At 33.3% G+C, this 15,953-nt stretch overlaps 1 protein-coding gene across 3 annotated transcripts; it reads right to left on the reverse strand.

Moving 5' to 3' along the window:
• Nucleotides 1-6,158: 6,158 nt before the first annotated feature.
• Nucleotides 6,159-14,866, reverse strand: LOC121769198 (tobamovirus multiplication protein 2A-like). Of its 3 annotated transcripts, none has more exons than XM_042165923.1 (7): nucleotides 14,730-14,866; nucleotides 14,064-14,332; nucleotides 12,881-12,980; nucleotides 10,418-10,498; nucleotides 10,237-10,341; nucleotides 9,571-9,783; nucleotides 6,159-6,557 (listed from the first exon to the last, which is right to left on the reverse strand). In XM_042165923.1, the coding sequence occupies exons 2-7, from the start codon at nucleotides 14,300-14,302 to the stop codon at nucleotides 6,450-6,452; spliced, it is 846 nt and encodes a 281-aa protein (XP_042021857.1). In that variant the 5' UTR covers nucleotides 14,303-14,332; nucleotides 14,730-14,866; the 3' UTR covers nucleotides 6,159-6,449. The 3 variants fall into 3 exon arrangements, with proteins under 3 accessions (XP_042021857.1, XP_042021858.1, XP_042021859.1); XM_042165924.1 differs by lacking the exon at nucleotides 14,730-14,866 and adding an exon at nucleotides 14,446-14,723; XM_042165925.1 differs by lacking the exon at nucleotides 14,730-14,866 and adding an exon at nucleotides 14,402-14,723.
• Between the last annotated feature and the right edge of the window lie 1,087 nt (nucleotides 14,867-15,953).

Genomic DNA, 15,953 nt, shown 5'->3' on the forward strand with positions numbered 1-15,953 from the left:
AAAATCATTTCTCTTTCCTCACTTATATATAGTTGTATTTACATAAATAACGTAATATTGGAACTCCCCATTAAATGTTTTGATATAGTAACATTTTCTCTAGCAAATTAATAAAAGTCATTACTTCTATTTTGAGAACTGCCGCATTGAAAGATTGTTTTAATGAAAATGTTAAAAGACATTAATTTTAACAAATGTTTCAAGGTAAAAAAATCGGTAACTGCTAAAAATATTTGAACTTTGCACCAACTGTATAGTCTGTATTTGTACTAAAAAGTTATATTACATGAATTTAAATAAATTACAATGGCATTTTTGTGATTTCTCCCAAAACTTTCATGTTATATATGTATAGAGGTAAGTTTTGGAGAAAATAACAAACATGCCATTATGAAAATTTTTAATAACATTATTGAAGTTAAAATGTAGGAGTAGTATTTATTTTCATAATAATTAGAGGAAGTTGAAGTGATTTTTTTAATTTTAAATTTTGTAACCATGTTAGTAACAGCGTAATATACTAAATTCAAATAGATGTGAACGTTAAATTAGTAGTACTATTGAAATTATGATTCTTAGCATAATGAATATTATGATAATAGTATAAAATAAAATAAAAAGTAAATTCCACTTTAACTGCTATAAAATAAAAGCGTATGTTATAAAATCATGTAATAAGTGGGAGAGTCAAATAGTTTTTTAATTATTATGATGATGAATTGATGAGGAAGTGAAAAGGTTTGTAGAAAAAAATTGATTATTATGATGAATAAATGGAGAAAGTGAAAAAAGTTTTGGAGTAGATTTTGATGCTTTAATTTTGGAGTATAAATATGTAGCATCTGAGGGATACGAGATATGAAAAACAAACCAAACAGAGAATGGACATGAGATTGTGGTTCATACTTTATGATATTTTCAATCATTTGTAATTCTAAAAGGATGAGAAATTATAATCATTTAGCTTAGGAGTGCCTGAAATTGAACATAACAGAAAATGGATCGGTAACAAAAAGAAACCAAAATAAACTAAGCTTAGTTGATAGTATTTTTTTTCTAAATTGTAATATTGATAATTAAATCCGATTCATATGATTCTTTTTTCAGTTTAATTTGAAACCCCTACTAGTAATAAATTTAATTATCACTTCTTTAATATTTTACTGTTTTATAATTTGGAGTGGATCTGTGGTGGGAACACAATAGGGGCTATTGTGGTGCAAAACGCAGCGTTTCATATAATTACTCCATCTCCTTTCTTTTCATCTAAGTTTATATTTGTACCATCCATAAGTTAGTTGAACAATAATTTTGGTTTACACTTATTTATTGCACCACTCCCGTCTACACACTCTACAAAGATGAAATCGGAATAATTTTTCACTTTGCTGAATAGTGAACTTAGTTATAGTACTAAAATTTGTCATTTAAACTTATTTTAGGTTATTATTATAAATCAATGAATATTTTGTTATTTTAAAATTATAGTTAGAGCTTATACGTGGAATATTGTTATAAATTAATGTTATATTTCAATTCTAATTTATTTTGACTAAACATTCACCCACTCTGTCCGTAAATAGAAGTCTTATTTCTTTCTGGCATTGACTTTAAGAAATGTTAAGAAAAGTGGATGGAAGAAAGTTAGTGGAATGAGTCTCACTTATACATATTAGTTTTAAATTATATGTGAGTGGAATAAGTTTGTGGAATGTGGAGCCTTTTACCATTTATAGAATAATGAACCGGGACTCCTATTCGTGAATGGACCAAAATGACAAAACGAGACTCTTATTCGCGGACGGAGGGAATATCAAATTTTGAAAACACATTTCTGTAAGTAACTATACAAATTAGTTTGACACTACACGATAAATCGATAACGACCAGAACATGATATTACACTATTACACAGTTAAAGTGTTATAACATGGTCAAAACTTTACCCGATTTAAATCTAAACAATAGTACTAATATTAAGTAAATTATTATTAATTTAAAAATTCTAATTATTATAGGATAACTCAAACCCAACCCGAAATCACCGGGTTTTTACTGCGTCGACCCGATATGAACCCAAAATCCAGTAAAGCTTGAGCCAAATTCATTATATTCATTCGAATTTGTATCGAATTATCGTGTCATGTTAATAATTGTATGTCCTAATAATAATAGTTAAATATGTAAAATTTAAATGAGCATGCAGGTGAATATAAAATTATGAAATGTTAATTAGTAAAATAAATAATCCATAAATTTTAATTATAGTTCAATGGTAATGAATCGCTATTTAAATAAAATCATGGTTCAACGTGAACCACTTAAAATATAGATTACTAATTTAGTTGGATTAGTTGATGCAGCTTGTGTTAAAGCAATTTAAAGAGATTAAAGTTTGATGAAAAAGTTGAGACAAAAAGCCATCATTTTCTTTGTAGAATGTAGAGTAACCAAAATCATTATTTAAATAGGGGATGAAGCAATTGAATGAAATGTCAGCGTTTTGCACCACATCAGCCCCGGTTGTGTTCCCATCATAGCAGGGGATTCACTCCCGTATCATAATTGTTTTTCTTCACTTAGCGATTTCATTCAATTTCTTAAATGCTTCATAAATATCTTCAAGAAATCAGTCATTATCGTCATCATCCTGCATTCCATTATACCGAAGACGAATAGCAAAATAATAAGAATCTTGATTATCAATCTTAATACCAATGAGCCTGAAGAAAAAGATCTATTGTCATTAGCTCCCAAATCTTTTCAATTCCATTAATAAATATATGGAATAATATTTTCAATTCCTTCAATAAAATAGGTATTCAATTTATGTTCTAAAACGACTAAAACCTTTTCGCTTCAAATTCTCTCAATTATTATAATTAAACAAGCACTTATCAATTCAATTAAAATATTCATAATGACAATCATGTTCTTTTCCCCAAAACTTCCCTTTTATATATGTATATGTAATGTAATATGTAATGACCCAAAATTCTGTAACTCAGAAATTAGTTAAAATGTGTTAGAAATATGTTTATATTAATTTTTTGAATACAATATGGAGTATATAAATTTTGGAGCATAGGATTTTAGAAATAAAAATAAATTGAAAAGAAAAGGAGAAAGAAATAAGAAAATGGAGAAAATATCTTTGCTCTAGAACTTAGGTTATGTTTGGTTGTCAGGATTCTGTCTGGGAAAGTAATCAGATCCCTTAAATTTTAAATTCATGTGTTTGTTTTGGTTTTTAATCAAATTGGGAAAGTAATCAGAATCCGAGAACAAGGAAAGTTAGTACAACTTCCCAGGATTCAGAATCCTAACTTTTCTTAGGTATTCTTTTTCCCAGTTTTAGGATTCTTACATATTTAATGCAATATAGTATAGTTTTTATTTATTTATTTATTATTATTATTATTATTATTATGATTAATTACAATGTTTTCAAATAATTTAAAATTATAATTCATATCATTTCAGTATAATAAATAAATATAATTAAAATTATCATAATTATAACTATATAATTATAATTTATATATAATTGTTATTATTATTATAATTAATAATTTATTAAACAATTAAAATATGATTATATAATATAAATCATATAATGATAACAATAAATAATTATTATTATTTTATAAATTAATAATTAATCAATAAAGTTGTAGGGAAATTTTGAATTATAAAATTTATTCAATTATAATATTTTTAAATATAATAATAATAATAATAGTAATATTTATTATAATTATTATATATTATGATGAACAATCCATATTTAAACTATACATTGTAATAATATATATAATAATATAATTATTATTATTTGTAATTAATAATTTATTAAAAATTTATATTATTATTCTTTTTTATAAATAAAAGAATAATTAGTATATTTTTAGTTTGACATTTAAATCAAATATAAAATTTAAAATTCTGATATTTCCAAACACAGGAAAATAAGGTTATTAGGAATCATATTCCTGGGATTTATTTTCCTATGAATTATTTTCCTTGCCAACTTTACTTTTCCGTCAACCAAACATGGTCGTACGGGAATCACCATTCCCCACATTCTGAACTTTTTTTTTAACTCACACTCATACATAGACATCGCCGGAGAGACACACACACATTCCTCCGTGGAGCGCCGCCGCACCTCCGGCAACCACCGCCTTCCGTCCAACGTGGCAGCCCCTCCGTGTCTCCCTCTCTGTCTCGTCACATCTCTCCCTCCCTACGCACCCACACACTTACATCTCTCTCTGCAGAGGTTGCCCGACCAATTCCGCCACCACCGTCGCCGTTTTCCGGCAGCTATGAGTTGGAATTGTCTCCCCTGTGTTAAATTCTTCCCCGAGAGATAGCATGAGCAACGAGAAGGCAAAGGATAAACTGATTCCAGTAAGGCATTCTCGGTTTTAAGGTAGTGTATTATACATTAGATCTTAATTCCTTAATTAAGTTTGCATGATTACATATAGAAATATTGTGTGCTAATCGGTGATACGTTATGTGATCTGTTTATGTTGCTTATAACGTGAAAAATGTGAAATTTGGATATATAATGGTATTGAGAGAATTGAAAGTTATCTGTTTATTTGATATGATAGTGCAAATCTGTTATGTTAAAGATTGTTGAAAATACGCATTGAGATTAAAATAAGTATATTTTGATTGTGTTTATGCCCCGTGCATTAGTGTAGTCTGTGGGTACAATTGGCGTGCCATAGGATAGCACCGCTGCATTATCTGTGATCACTCGTCTTCTAGATAACCGAAGCGAGGATCGTCTGAAATCAAATCTGATCTGCCTGGTGTCTGATATAGTTATCTGTCTGTACCCTTAATGGGTGGTCTGTGCGGAGTCCTCTCGAGGACAAAATCTACGTCTGCATCTGATTCTGTTTTTGACCTGGTCCGCGTACCCTAGTCTGTCATTAAGCACTTAAAGAGGCTATATGTGTTTGAATATGTGAAAATGTTGGTAATCTGCATATGTGTTGCATATGTGTTCGTGACTTGGATATTATTATTATTTATTTTGTGTTTTAAATAATTGGTGTTATGCGATTTATTTTGTATTCTCATTATGTGATTCCGCGTATGTGACTTGTAAACCTTTTGGGTAAACTCCATGAGATCAAAGATTGACAAATAATTGTTCGTTTCTGATATATAATATATGTGCATGGATATAATGATGTAGGTTCTGGACCGTTTTCATAATTAATCATGTAAATTTATAGGTTGTACAACGTTTACTTAACACCAGAAATTAAGCTCTAATGTGAGTATACTACTGGGCTTGTTGAAGCTCACTCCCTTCTTTTCCCCCTGCAGATTAGATGATCAGACTAGCCCTTTTGTTATATAGCTGCTCAAGTCGGGTCACTAGCCAAAGTTTTGCGTTTGGGTAATTCTTTTGGATTTGCTAGTTATGGCATGTATATGAAGTGTAATATAATTGGAACATTTTAGTTATTTCATACACTTCTGGTAAACATGTATATTTTACAAATAGTTATCCAGGTTGTATCTATCTATATATAGACGTTATATTGCAGTTTTTCCGTTTGCCAAGTAATGGACAAATTAATTCATCTATAAACAAAAAAAGAATCTGGGACTTTCTGTTAATTTGATATTTGTACCAAAATGTGACATCGCTTATTCGATTATTAAATTATTCGGGTAATGGGTGTTACAATATGTATAGAGGGAAATGATCAAAACAAAAATGCATCTTAATACAGAAATGCATGCCAAACTGTGCATAATTGTGGCCCTAAGATTAGGTGATCCTGATGTTCAATAATTAACCAAAAATACGGAAGATCATTATTAATCAATTCTATGCCATTTTATAAAATTTGGGTTTGATGCCATTGTTAGGTCATTTTAGACCATCCTTTAATAAAATTACCTAAAAATAAATTAACAATGACTTAAATGCCCTTTATATGATTGTGTCCCAAGTTTTTTGTATATAGATAACCTATAAATAGATATAGATTATCCCACTATAGGCTAGCTTGAACATTTAGGATTAGAACTGAAAATTTATAAGATGATAAAATTTGAAAACAATCGACAAACATCCATGTTATCAGTCTAGTAGATTATATCACAGCAAGTCAGCAGCAATATGAACCCAATAACAAAATACTTCCAAGTAAAAGGAATACCTCGATTCACTTCACACAACATTATAACATATCACCCAAAAATCTGCCTAAAGTAACATGATGGCAAACAGCTCTTTCTGAAAAGTTGAGAGAAGCATTCACGGAAGGGCGAAACAACAAGACTTCAAATGAATGCGACCGACAAATCGTATTTTTTGTCTAGTACTGAGCTCACAAGATACAAAGATCTCACACCAGGTAATTACAATCCGGTTCAGAATAAATCAATTCGTGCAAAACCAAGCATCACCATCACATTATCATGCAGCGACTCCCTTCCTCAGCTGGTTGTGTAGCAGCTTGCGGGTGCCTGCCTGCCTCAGAGGGGTTGTATGTGAACTCTGAAGTGTCCAATCCATACTGTTTCACAAACAATGAATAAGTAACTTCAGATGCAGAATTTTAATGATAATATTAATATCATAATATTCACTTATACGAGTAATGAAATGATGGCATTCATATCACTCAAGGTGTTATTGGATTGAAAATAAAATTGATGGGAAGACACATCTGCAGGAGCGTTCAATGCATGACACCAAGGAGATATGTCTGGTTGAGGTTTAATCTACTCTCAAGACACAATCAAATACTGAGTTATACTATCTCACAATAGAAAGGTTCGTGCTTCATAGGTCGAGGACTATGAAATAAAAAAAGACGATTTTGCATATAAAGACTACTAACATTATGCATCAGTGCCAAAACTGCTAGAAAATTGATCACACTCCAAGATCTCTCATGTTGGGAGAATCAATACAACATAAAACAGACTTTAGAGACTCTGCATCATATGGATTTACAGCATGAATGAGCCAAATGCATATAAATATGAACTACGTACAAAGTTGTAGACAAATAAAAGTTCTTAGAACGTAATAATTGTAATTTGATTAGGAAAATTTTAAACAGACAATTATAGATAGTCTACTAACTACTCTTATTGCATACCTCGACTTAAAGCCTTAATGTTTGTCCTAAAGTTCAAGATCTGAAGGAGTAGCATACGCCCCAAATTATTTAGAAATAGAACACGTGAAAATAAATTGAATCATAATGAAGCTGCTACTACTATGGCTGAGACTTAGCCAACAACAAACTATTTTACAAACCAATGTAAACTTTCATCCAAAAAAAAAGAATACAAAATATATTAATAGTATAAAATTTGATTTAAGCATATAATAGTTGCATTGATTTTGTGTTGTAAAATTACTAAGTCGGTAGTAATAGCTAAATATATTACTGAACATACATAACGAAAATAAATCTGTCATTGGATTAATGGCACCAAAGTCTCAATGTTCGGCAAAAGTTACAAATTAGCCACAATTAAATCTATGCAATAACGACCTATAACTTTCAATCTGTGTGTTACTTAACATCCCCATAACACACTCAATAAAATTACATAACTTAATATGGCTAATGAAATATTTAAATTAGGCTTGTGAATTCGGGTACTCGGGGGTACACAAACCCGAAAATTCGGGTACCCGAACCCGAAATCTCAAAATTATCATACCCAATACCTGACCCTTATGTGAATTTGGGTACCTAATACCCGGTGCGGGTACCCGAACCTAACTCATCGGGTACCCATAAACCCGAAATTAGTATATTTCAATTTTATTCTTTTATATAAATTATATTGTGATGAGAATAGAAATTATTAAAAATAACGCAAGTCTAAACTTCAATTCCTATGCTTTAGCTTTCTCTAGATTATGATTCTATGACTATACATATACTCCCTCCGTCCCATAGAAATAGGTCATTTGGGATTGACACGGGTTTTAATGCATAATTGATAAAGTAAGAGAGAATGAGAAAAAGTAGTTGAAATTATGTAGTGAATGGTGGGACCCATAAAAAGATAAAGCAAATAGAAGGAGAAAAATGTTGTCATAATTGGATATGAGCTATTTATATGAGACGGACGAAAAATGAAATATGACATATTTCTATGGGACGGAGGAAGTATATAATAGACATTAGACAAATAGACACTACATAATTTTAAAATAAAGAAATTTTTGGCATAAATCTACATGTGATTAAATAAATTTACCCTACGGGCCATATGCCCTATACTAAATAAAAATATTTATCACAAATACATAATTAATCAGGTTTAATCGGGTACCCTAATACAGGTTTCGGTACCCTAAACCCGAAAAATCCTAACATTAACTACCAAAACCCGTACCCGAACCCATAATTTCGGATTTCGGGAACCAAAACCCGTCGGGTATTGGGTCGGGATTGGGTATACCCGAACTCCGCGGACTAAATTTGCAGGCCTAATTTAAATGTGGACATAATTTCATTTTTCTCAAGAGCATAATTTTGTTTGAGGACGTAGAAGAATAGAATAAGTTTCTTTCAAATATTCGTACTTTTCTTTCTGGTATTTCATAAAAAACAAAAAAACAACCTGGAATATTTCATATATCAGTCGAGCATGTCCCTTAGGCATTAATTGAAAGCAAGAGAAAACGAGGCGTGCCTTCAATCAGTCTAAACTAGGTGCCATGCTTGCACCTCTGCTGACCTAGTACTGAGGTATGCATGGTATGGTCTACAGTGGCATGAGAGGACTCAAACTATGGTACCATCAGTTCAAAACCACAATACACATCTGGGGCATTCCAATATTATGATTGTGAAGTCAAGACACAAGATACTACTAGTTCATTTCATGTAAGCATCTTACTTACCAATAGCAAATTCCTACTACAAATAGTTAGTAAACATTCTCAACACCAAAGGTTGCCAGAAGCATTATATAGTCTTAACTCCCAACAGATTATTTAGCAGACAACTACTTTTCTTTATTCTCATTTTCTGTTTGATATGGAACTTGGTAGAAACGGATCATGCTAGGAGTTATCCTTACCTTAATAACCTAAACTAGAATCATTCATGCTTTTCCATTGAGGAGGATGTCAATGGAAAGCATGTCATTTACTGACCATCTCTGACAAAGTTTAGTTATTTGACATAACTCTAAAATTAGTCTAATAAACATAACTATAAGACTAAAATCAAGGCATATCATGCTTACAAATTATGCCTTTCATTCTTTCTTTCTTTCTTTCTTTCTTTCTTTCTTTCTTTCTTTCTTTCTTTCTTTAAGCACTTTAGCATTGTTGATTGGGCAGTTCATTTAAAAGCTTATGTTGGTCGAGAAGAATATTAAGGCTTGCATAATATGTAACTGTCTCCTTTACAAGCTTAGGCCGGTGGAGAGGAGCAATGTTATAACCATTTAATTCAATATATCTTCAATATGAGTGTAATTGCAAAACATAATATAGATAAAAAAGTCAATGAACTATTTAATGTGTAAACCAGAAAAAAGAATTTTCACCTTTTCCCTCATACGCGTACTCCATGCATCATTCCTATTGGGGCGCTGGTCAAGGGTATTAGCGGCAGAGACACCAGTGGTTGGAACAGTTTGCCGATTAATTAATGGTTGTCGGTTCTGTTGCCTCGGTGCACCTATATATTCTTCGTCACTATCATAGTCTGCTGGTCTATTAGCAGCCCTTACAATGAGTGCTAACAAAAATATAATTGTCTGCATTCCCACAGTGATTAGTAAAATAAAAGAGAACCAAAATTGTTCAAGTTTTAACCATCTACTTAAGACAATAAAGTCAGATATTCGTTCCTGGAAACAAGGCCACTATGTCAACTCTTCGGTAAAATTGAGACGATACTAAGCAACATAATATCATCTCTGCCCCACATGCTAAAACTGCATGAGAAAACCCTTTTGAATTATACATATTACCTAAAGTCTGTGTGAGCAGAACCTTGGAGGTATCGTTCTTAAAAGTGGTAGAACTGTTATTACAATCACAACTAATGGTTTTATATCACCAATCGTTATTACATTATGGTGTTGTCTTTCTGGTGTCGCAACTAACACTGTCACAAATATCAGAATTACTTGCATATCAGGGAGCAATAATTCCAATTCATATACAAGCATATGTTAATGGTTAATACTATTCAACAGTAGTATTACCTCTAGTATGACAGCTCCAAGCGCAACCCACTTGACAATTTCCCAATGGTCCTCCAGAAATTCATATATCTTATCGAAGTTCCCAGTTTTGTCAGTTGGAATTTCCTGTACGCTTGGCTCGTGAATTAGATTTACAACTAATAAGTTTGATATCAAAGATAACCATCCCAATTCGACTAACCTCCCTCCACCTTTTGTCAAAGAATATAAAAGCAGCTGATCCCACCTCCACCAGTATCAACAAGACTATCAGTATTGAAAACTAAATTATCTTAAGGAACTCAACCATCTTTCATAAAACAAAGAAAGCATGACGTCTATTTAAGGAACTCAACACACTAACTTGCTTGCATTATTCTCCACACAGATGATTCAGATAACCAATATTAAGAAAAAACCTAGCAACCAGCATATGTCAGTAATACTTCTCATCAACTATGAAGGCATCATGAAATTTATCTACAACTGAAAACTGCCGGGTGAGGGATGATGATTTATAGTTAACAAATCACTATATTATGTAGACGACTTTGACAATCCCATGAGCATAAGTGATACGGATTGGAGGAGTGGAAATAGGGAAGTAGCTGGGCCAGCTGATGGAGGATTTGGTGGGCAGCGGCAGAATGATAGAGAATGAGATTAACGGGTTAGAGAAAGCAGCGGCAGAATGATAGAGAAGGAGATTAACGCCTTACTCTTAAGTATTAATTAGTTAGGATTTGATTAGATTTATTTACCTAATTAGTTAGGATCTGGTTTAATATTTTAGGGTTATAGATTATTATAAATAGAACTTAAGAATGAGAGCAGCGTATCTTTTGGAGAGATCAGAAATGGGACGGCGGTAGCCGTAGGCCTCTGCGGAGGATTATTGTGGCCTCCTTCGTGAGGATTGTTATTCTATTTGCTTCTTTCTTTCTGTCCTTTTTATCAATAAATTGAGATCTTATTTCCTTAATCAGTGTTCTATTGATTGAGTTGGAATTCAGCCTTTACTCCTAACAATTGGTGCGGTGAACGATGGTCAATTCTCGGGGAGATTCACGCCTAGACGGTTTGGAGAAGGCTACTAAAGAACTCAACGCCCAGTTCCAGCAGACGAACGTACGGATCTCCGCGTTGGGATCAAAACTCGACTCCTTGTTAGTTGAGATGCGCGCAGGGTTCGCGGCCCTCAACCACAAGTCCAGAGCAACGCCGGAGGACGATGCGTCCTCTGAAAATCGGGAATCTAATTCGGTGTCAGCCGGCATCAAATCAACGTCGCCAATGCCAACTTTTGATGGATCTGAGCCTCTCACGTGGCTCGCGCGGGCAAACCAATATTTCCTCATCAACAAAACATCATCGGATAGACGGGTCGACGTTGCCATGCTCGCCATAGAAGGACCAGCCAAGCCTTGGAAGCAATTGCTCGTTCGTCGCTGCCCCTCCTTATCGTGGGACAAGTTTGTTCAACAGCTCTTGCAACGTTTTGGCGATACCATCCCATCAGAAAGCCGCGTCACCAGCAATTCATCCAAGTACAACAGTGATGATATTGTTACTGTCCATGTTGCCAAAAACCAGCCAAAAATTCCACCCACATCCAGCAATAGTACTGCAACAGCAGCCGCAGTTATTAGCAGGTATCCTTCAGCAGCCATGGCGTCAAAGAACCCACCACATGAGGTTCCAATCCCCAAACTGTCTGTGGCCACAAACGGCCTTCCATCTAAGGAACATGAAGTTTCAATCCTTGGGGAGACAACATCAGTGTATGGTTTGAAAGTGCCTGATGTTTTAAAAGATCCATATATGAGAATAGTGTCTGTTTCGGCGCCATCATCACCTTCCCTGCCCTCACCGCCTGTACTCGAATTCAGCAGCTCATCTCATGATTCGTCGGAACGGCAGATGATGCATAGTGCCAAGGAATTGCGTTTCTCCAGGTCTCTATTCGGTGCTTCTTCACACAAGCCAGCGAATCAACTAGTACATCGACCACACCGACAGATTCACATCTACAAGCTTGAGTTTGAGCCTCCACCTGATCTTCATCTGCGAATTTGACTAGCCTTGCGGACTAGCCTGTTTTGAGGGTGAGGCAGTTGATACGGATTGGAGGAGTGGAGATAGGGAAGTAGTTGGGCCAGCTGATGGAGGATTTGGTGGGCAGCGGCAGAATGATAGAGAATGAGATTAACGGGTTAGAGAAAGCAGCGGCAGAATGATAGAGAAGGAGATTAACGCCTTACTCTTAAGTATTAATTAGTTAGGATTTGATTAGATTTATTTACCTAATTAGTTAGGATCTGGTTTAATATTTTAGGGTTATAGATTATTATAAATAGAACTTAAGAATGAGAGCAGCGTATCTTTTGGAGAGATCAGAAATGGGACGGCGGTAGCCGTAGGCCTCTGCGGAGGATTATTGTGGCCTCCTTCGTGAGGATTGTTATTCTATTTGCTTCTTTCTTTCTGTCCTTTTTATCAATAAATTGAGATCTTATTTCCTTAATCAGTGTTCTATTGATTGAGTTGGAATTCAGCCTTTACTCCTAACAATAAGCCATACAGTTTTCACCCACAAACATATTAATGATATAAAATCAAAAGAGCAGTAGGTTTAAGCATAGGGAATAAGTATTAGAAAGGATACACAAGTCAGGCAACACCCATTTCGAGTTGCCGTTCCAATGCAACCACAACAAGCAACAAAAAGAACAGCCACACCAATTCCAATGAAGAGATAAATAAACCTGCAATTAGCACATATGAAGCCAATATAATCATCCTCAGCAACCAAACGCCAACATACATGAGAAATATAATGCATTTGTCTTATTCACGCTCTGAAACGGCTTCTTAACAGGTCTCCAGCACAGCTGATGGAAGGAGAGGCAGAGACCTGAGCCCCACAACTAAGATTAAGAAGACCAAAAAACATACTGCCAAACATCATATTTTCCGAGCAAGTAAGTACTTGCATGAGTTGGAAACACAAGAAACGATATTGGATTTTAGAGAGTGGAGATTAATGAAAAACAATTGGGTTAGAAGGATAAGTATTCATCCTTAGAATGTAAAGAAGGAATATGGATAATTACTTATATTATAAAAAATCATAATCATGGATTTCATGAGAGCAGCAATCACAGTAACAGAGAAATTATTATCGTTTACAATCTGCTCATATAATACTGAAAAATCAGAAATACAAATGTTATATCCGTCTAATAAGAAAAGTAAAGTTTTGTTTGCATAAATCATATTATCTCCCATTCAGCACAAGATCATTTGAAAAATCTCCCAACAAATTGAAGACCCATACACAAATTGAAAATATAAATAAAATGTAAGCAGGAAACTTTAGGCATGTAACAATATGATCAACCACACTCATAAATACTATACTACTTTAAGATGATGCAGCTCCAAGCACTAGTAAAGGTGCCAGATCTCGTCATTGATTTGTATTAAAGGCAGACTATACATGGAGCAAAGGACAGAAGAATATTAATGCATGAACACTTTTTTATTATCTTGTAGTGTTCAGCTTGCACAAACCAATGAAAACTTTTAATATCTTATTGAGTTCAAGTCAATGTGTGATCACTTTTACAATTAATACTAGTAATTTAAATTTTCAGAGTAATCAATAGGCCAATTAATTCCACAAGTTTGATACTTGAACAGATCCCTTTGAGGCTTTACGCTATCTAAAGAATGGACCACAGTCACCACACAAAACGCATTCATACGGATGACTCCCATACTCCAAAAATCCATTACATATGCATTAGCAGAACATCTATAGATAGAGTTGGGTTATCGCTTCGTACCATGCCTTTGGCAGTTTGTCAAAAATATTATTGGCCAAAGACACAGCTAGCAGCATGGGCCGACCGAGCTGTACAAGCTCCAGACTTAACGGGGTAGGGTGCGCATCACCGCCAGAGGAAGCAATGTTCTTGTACTTCACAAAGAGGTATATGCCATATCCGACCATAGCCAAACCCACAACCATCAATAAGAAGTTCAAAAGCTTCAACATGCATTCCCAGAACCCCTTACATGCCATTATGTACAACTATCTAGCTCTCTTCACTTCCTGCAAAGCAACTCAATCACTTCACATAGGAAAATTCATTTAATAAAGAAGAATAAAACTTTGACTTACAGATGAATGGTTTAAAAGCCATAAAATTAGACCATGTTTCTCACCCCAAAAAATCTCACTTAGCCTTATTCAGCTCGTCACGTGATTATGAAATTTACATAGACGCATCCAAATTAACCACATAATATTTCAAGAAAGTGACCAAACGGAAAGATTAACCGACAAAGAACGATCAATGCATGTGAATTTTTCATCAAAAGGGTGAAATCTGCTGGAATCAACAAATACTAAAAATGCAACATTCATGAACAAGGATAGTGGCGATAGATCAGAAAAATCGTCTGAAACTGTCCAGTGGAATAGGAAATGAACCAAAGAGAGAGCGTACAAGAAAATTATTGCAGATCAAAGCATCTTGAGATAAAATGGGTACAGAGATCAATGGATTTAATATTTTGTATATTTATTAAAATAAATGAATTATGAATGTTGCTTTCACTCTGCCGACGCCAAAATTGCTTGTTTTATTTTTCCTTTAGTGGGCCGCGAGTATGTATACATTGTATTGTACTAGTTTCTATTTATTTTTATTTCTTTTTTCTTTTTCTTTTTTCTTTTTTCTTTTTTCTTTTTTCTTTTTTCTTTTTGCCCTTTTGTATTCGCCGCTTGTGACTTTCGGCGGTATCTCAATTATTAGATTTATTCAATTCAATTTCACATTATAAATGATAATACTAATAATAACAGATATTATTATATGTAAGGATCACTTATTATTGGATATTTGGTCATATATATGAGAATAACTAAGAAAGCGAAAGTGTAATACATGAATCATGACGTCCCATTTTATGTGATCCAATTTATTTTTTGCACGTATTTTGAGAAAACTATACTAATAAATAGTTAAAATTGAAGGAAAATAAAGTGAGAGAGAATAAAGTAATGAGATGGTCACATGAAATGGAACAGGGGCATTACTAAATGATACGCGATAACTCATGTATAAACTATTCAGAGAAAATTATACTAATAAATAGTTAAAGTTGAGAGAAATAAAGTAAGAAAGATAATAAAGTAAATGAGATGGTCACATGAAATGGAACATAGACATTACTAAATGATACACGATGACTCATGTATAAACTATTCAATTTTAAATTTATTAGTCAATGTAAGAATCACCTTAATATGAACGACATTATTAAATGTCCTCGGACGATGTTATGTTATCCGTTTGGAATTTGTGGAATATAATTAATTCCGCGGATTTACAAGTCTCATTATATGATTACGGAGTATTATTTTTCTATAACATTGCTATAGATAAAGGAAGTTTCAAAAGATTGAATGGGACCTGACATTTAGACAAAAACCTTCAGTGCTCATGTTTCTCTAAATATGCAATAATACATACGACGGAATCAGAAAACGAAATTTGTAGGGACGAATGCAAACAAGAGTTAATGATACAAAACTCCTTGAATGAACCTAAAGAAATAAAAAGAGTTAAGGTATGTTCTATTCAAATAATTATTTTATTTTCAATATAATATTTAAAAAGTTATTTAAAAATAAATACTACTACTACTACTATTCACTCGGTTCCATA

Source organism: Salvia splendens, chromosome 15 (genome assembly GCF_004379255.2).
Source record: "Salvia splendens isolate huo1 chromosome 15, SspV2, whole genome shotgun sequence".
Lineage (NCBI taxonomy): Eukaryota > Viridiplantae > Streptophyta > Magnoliopsida > Lamiales > Lamiaceae > Salvia > Salvia splendens.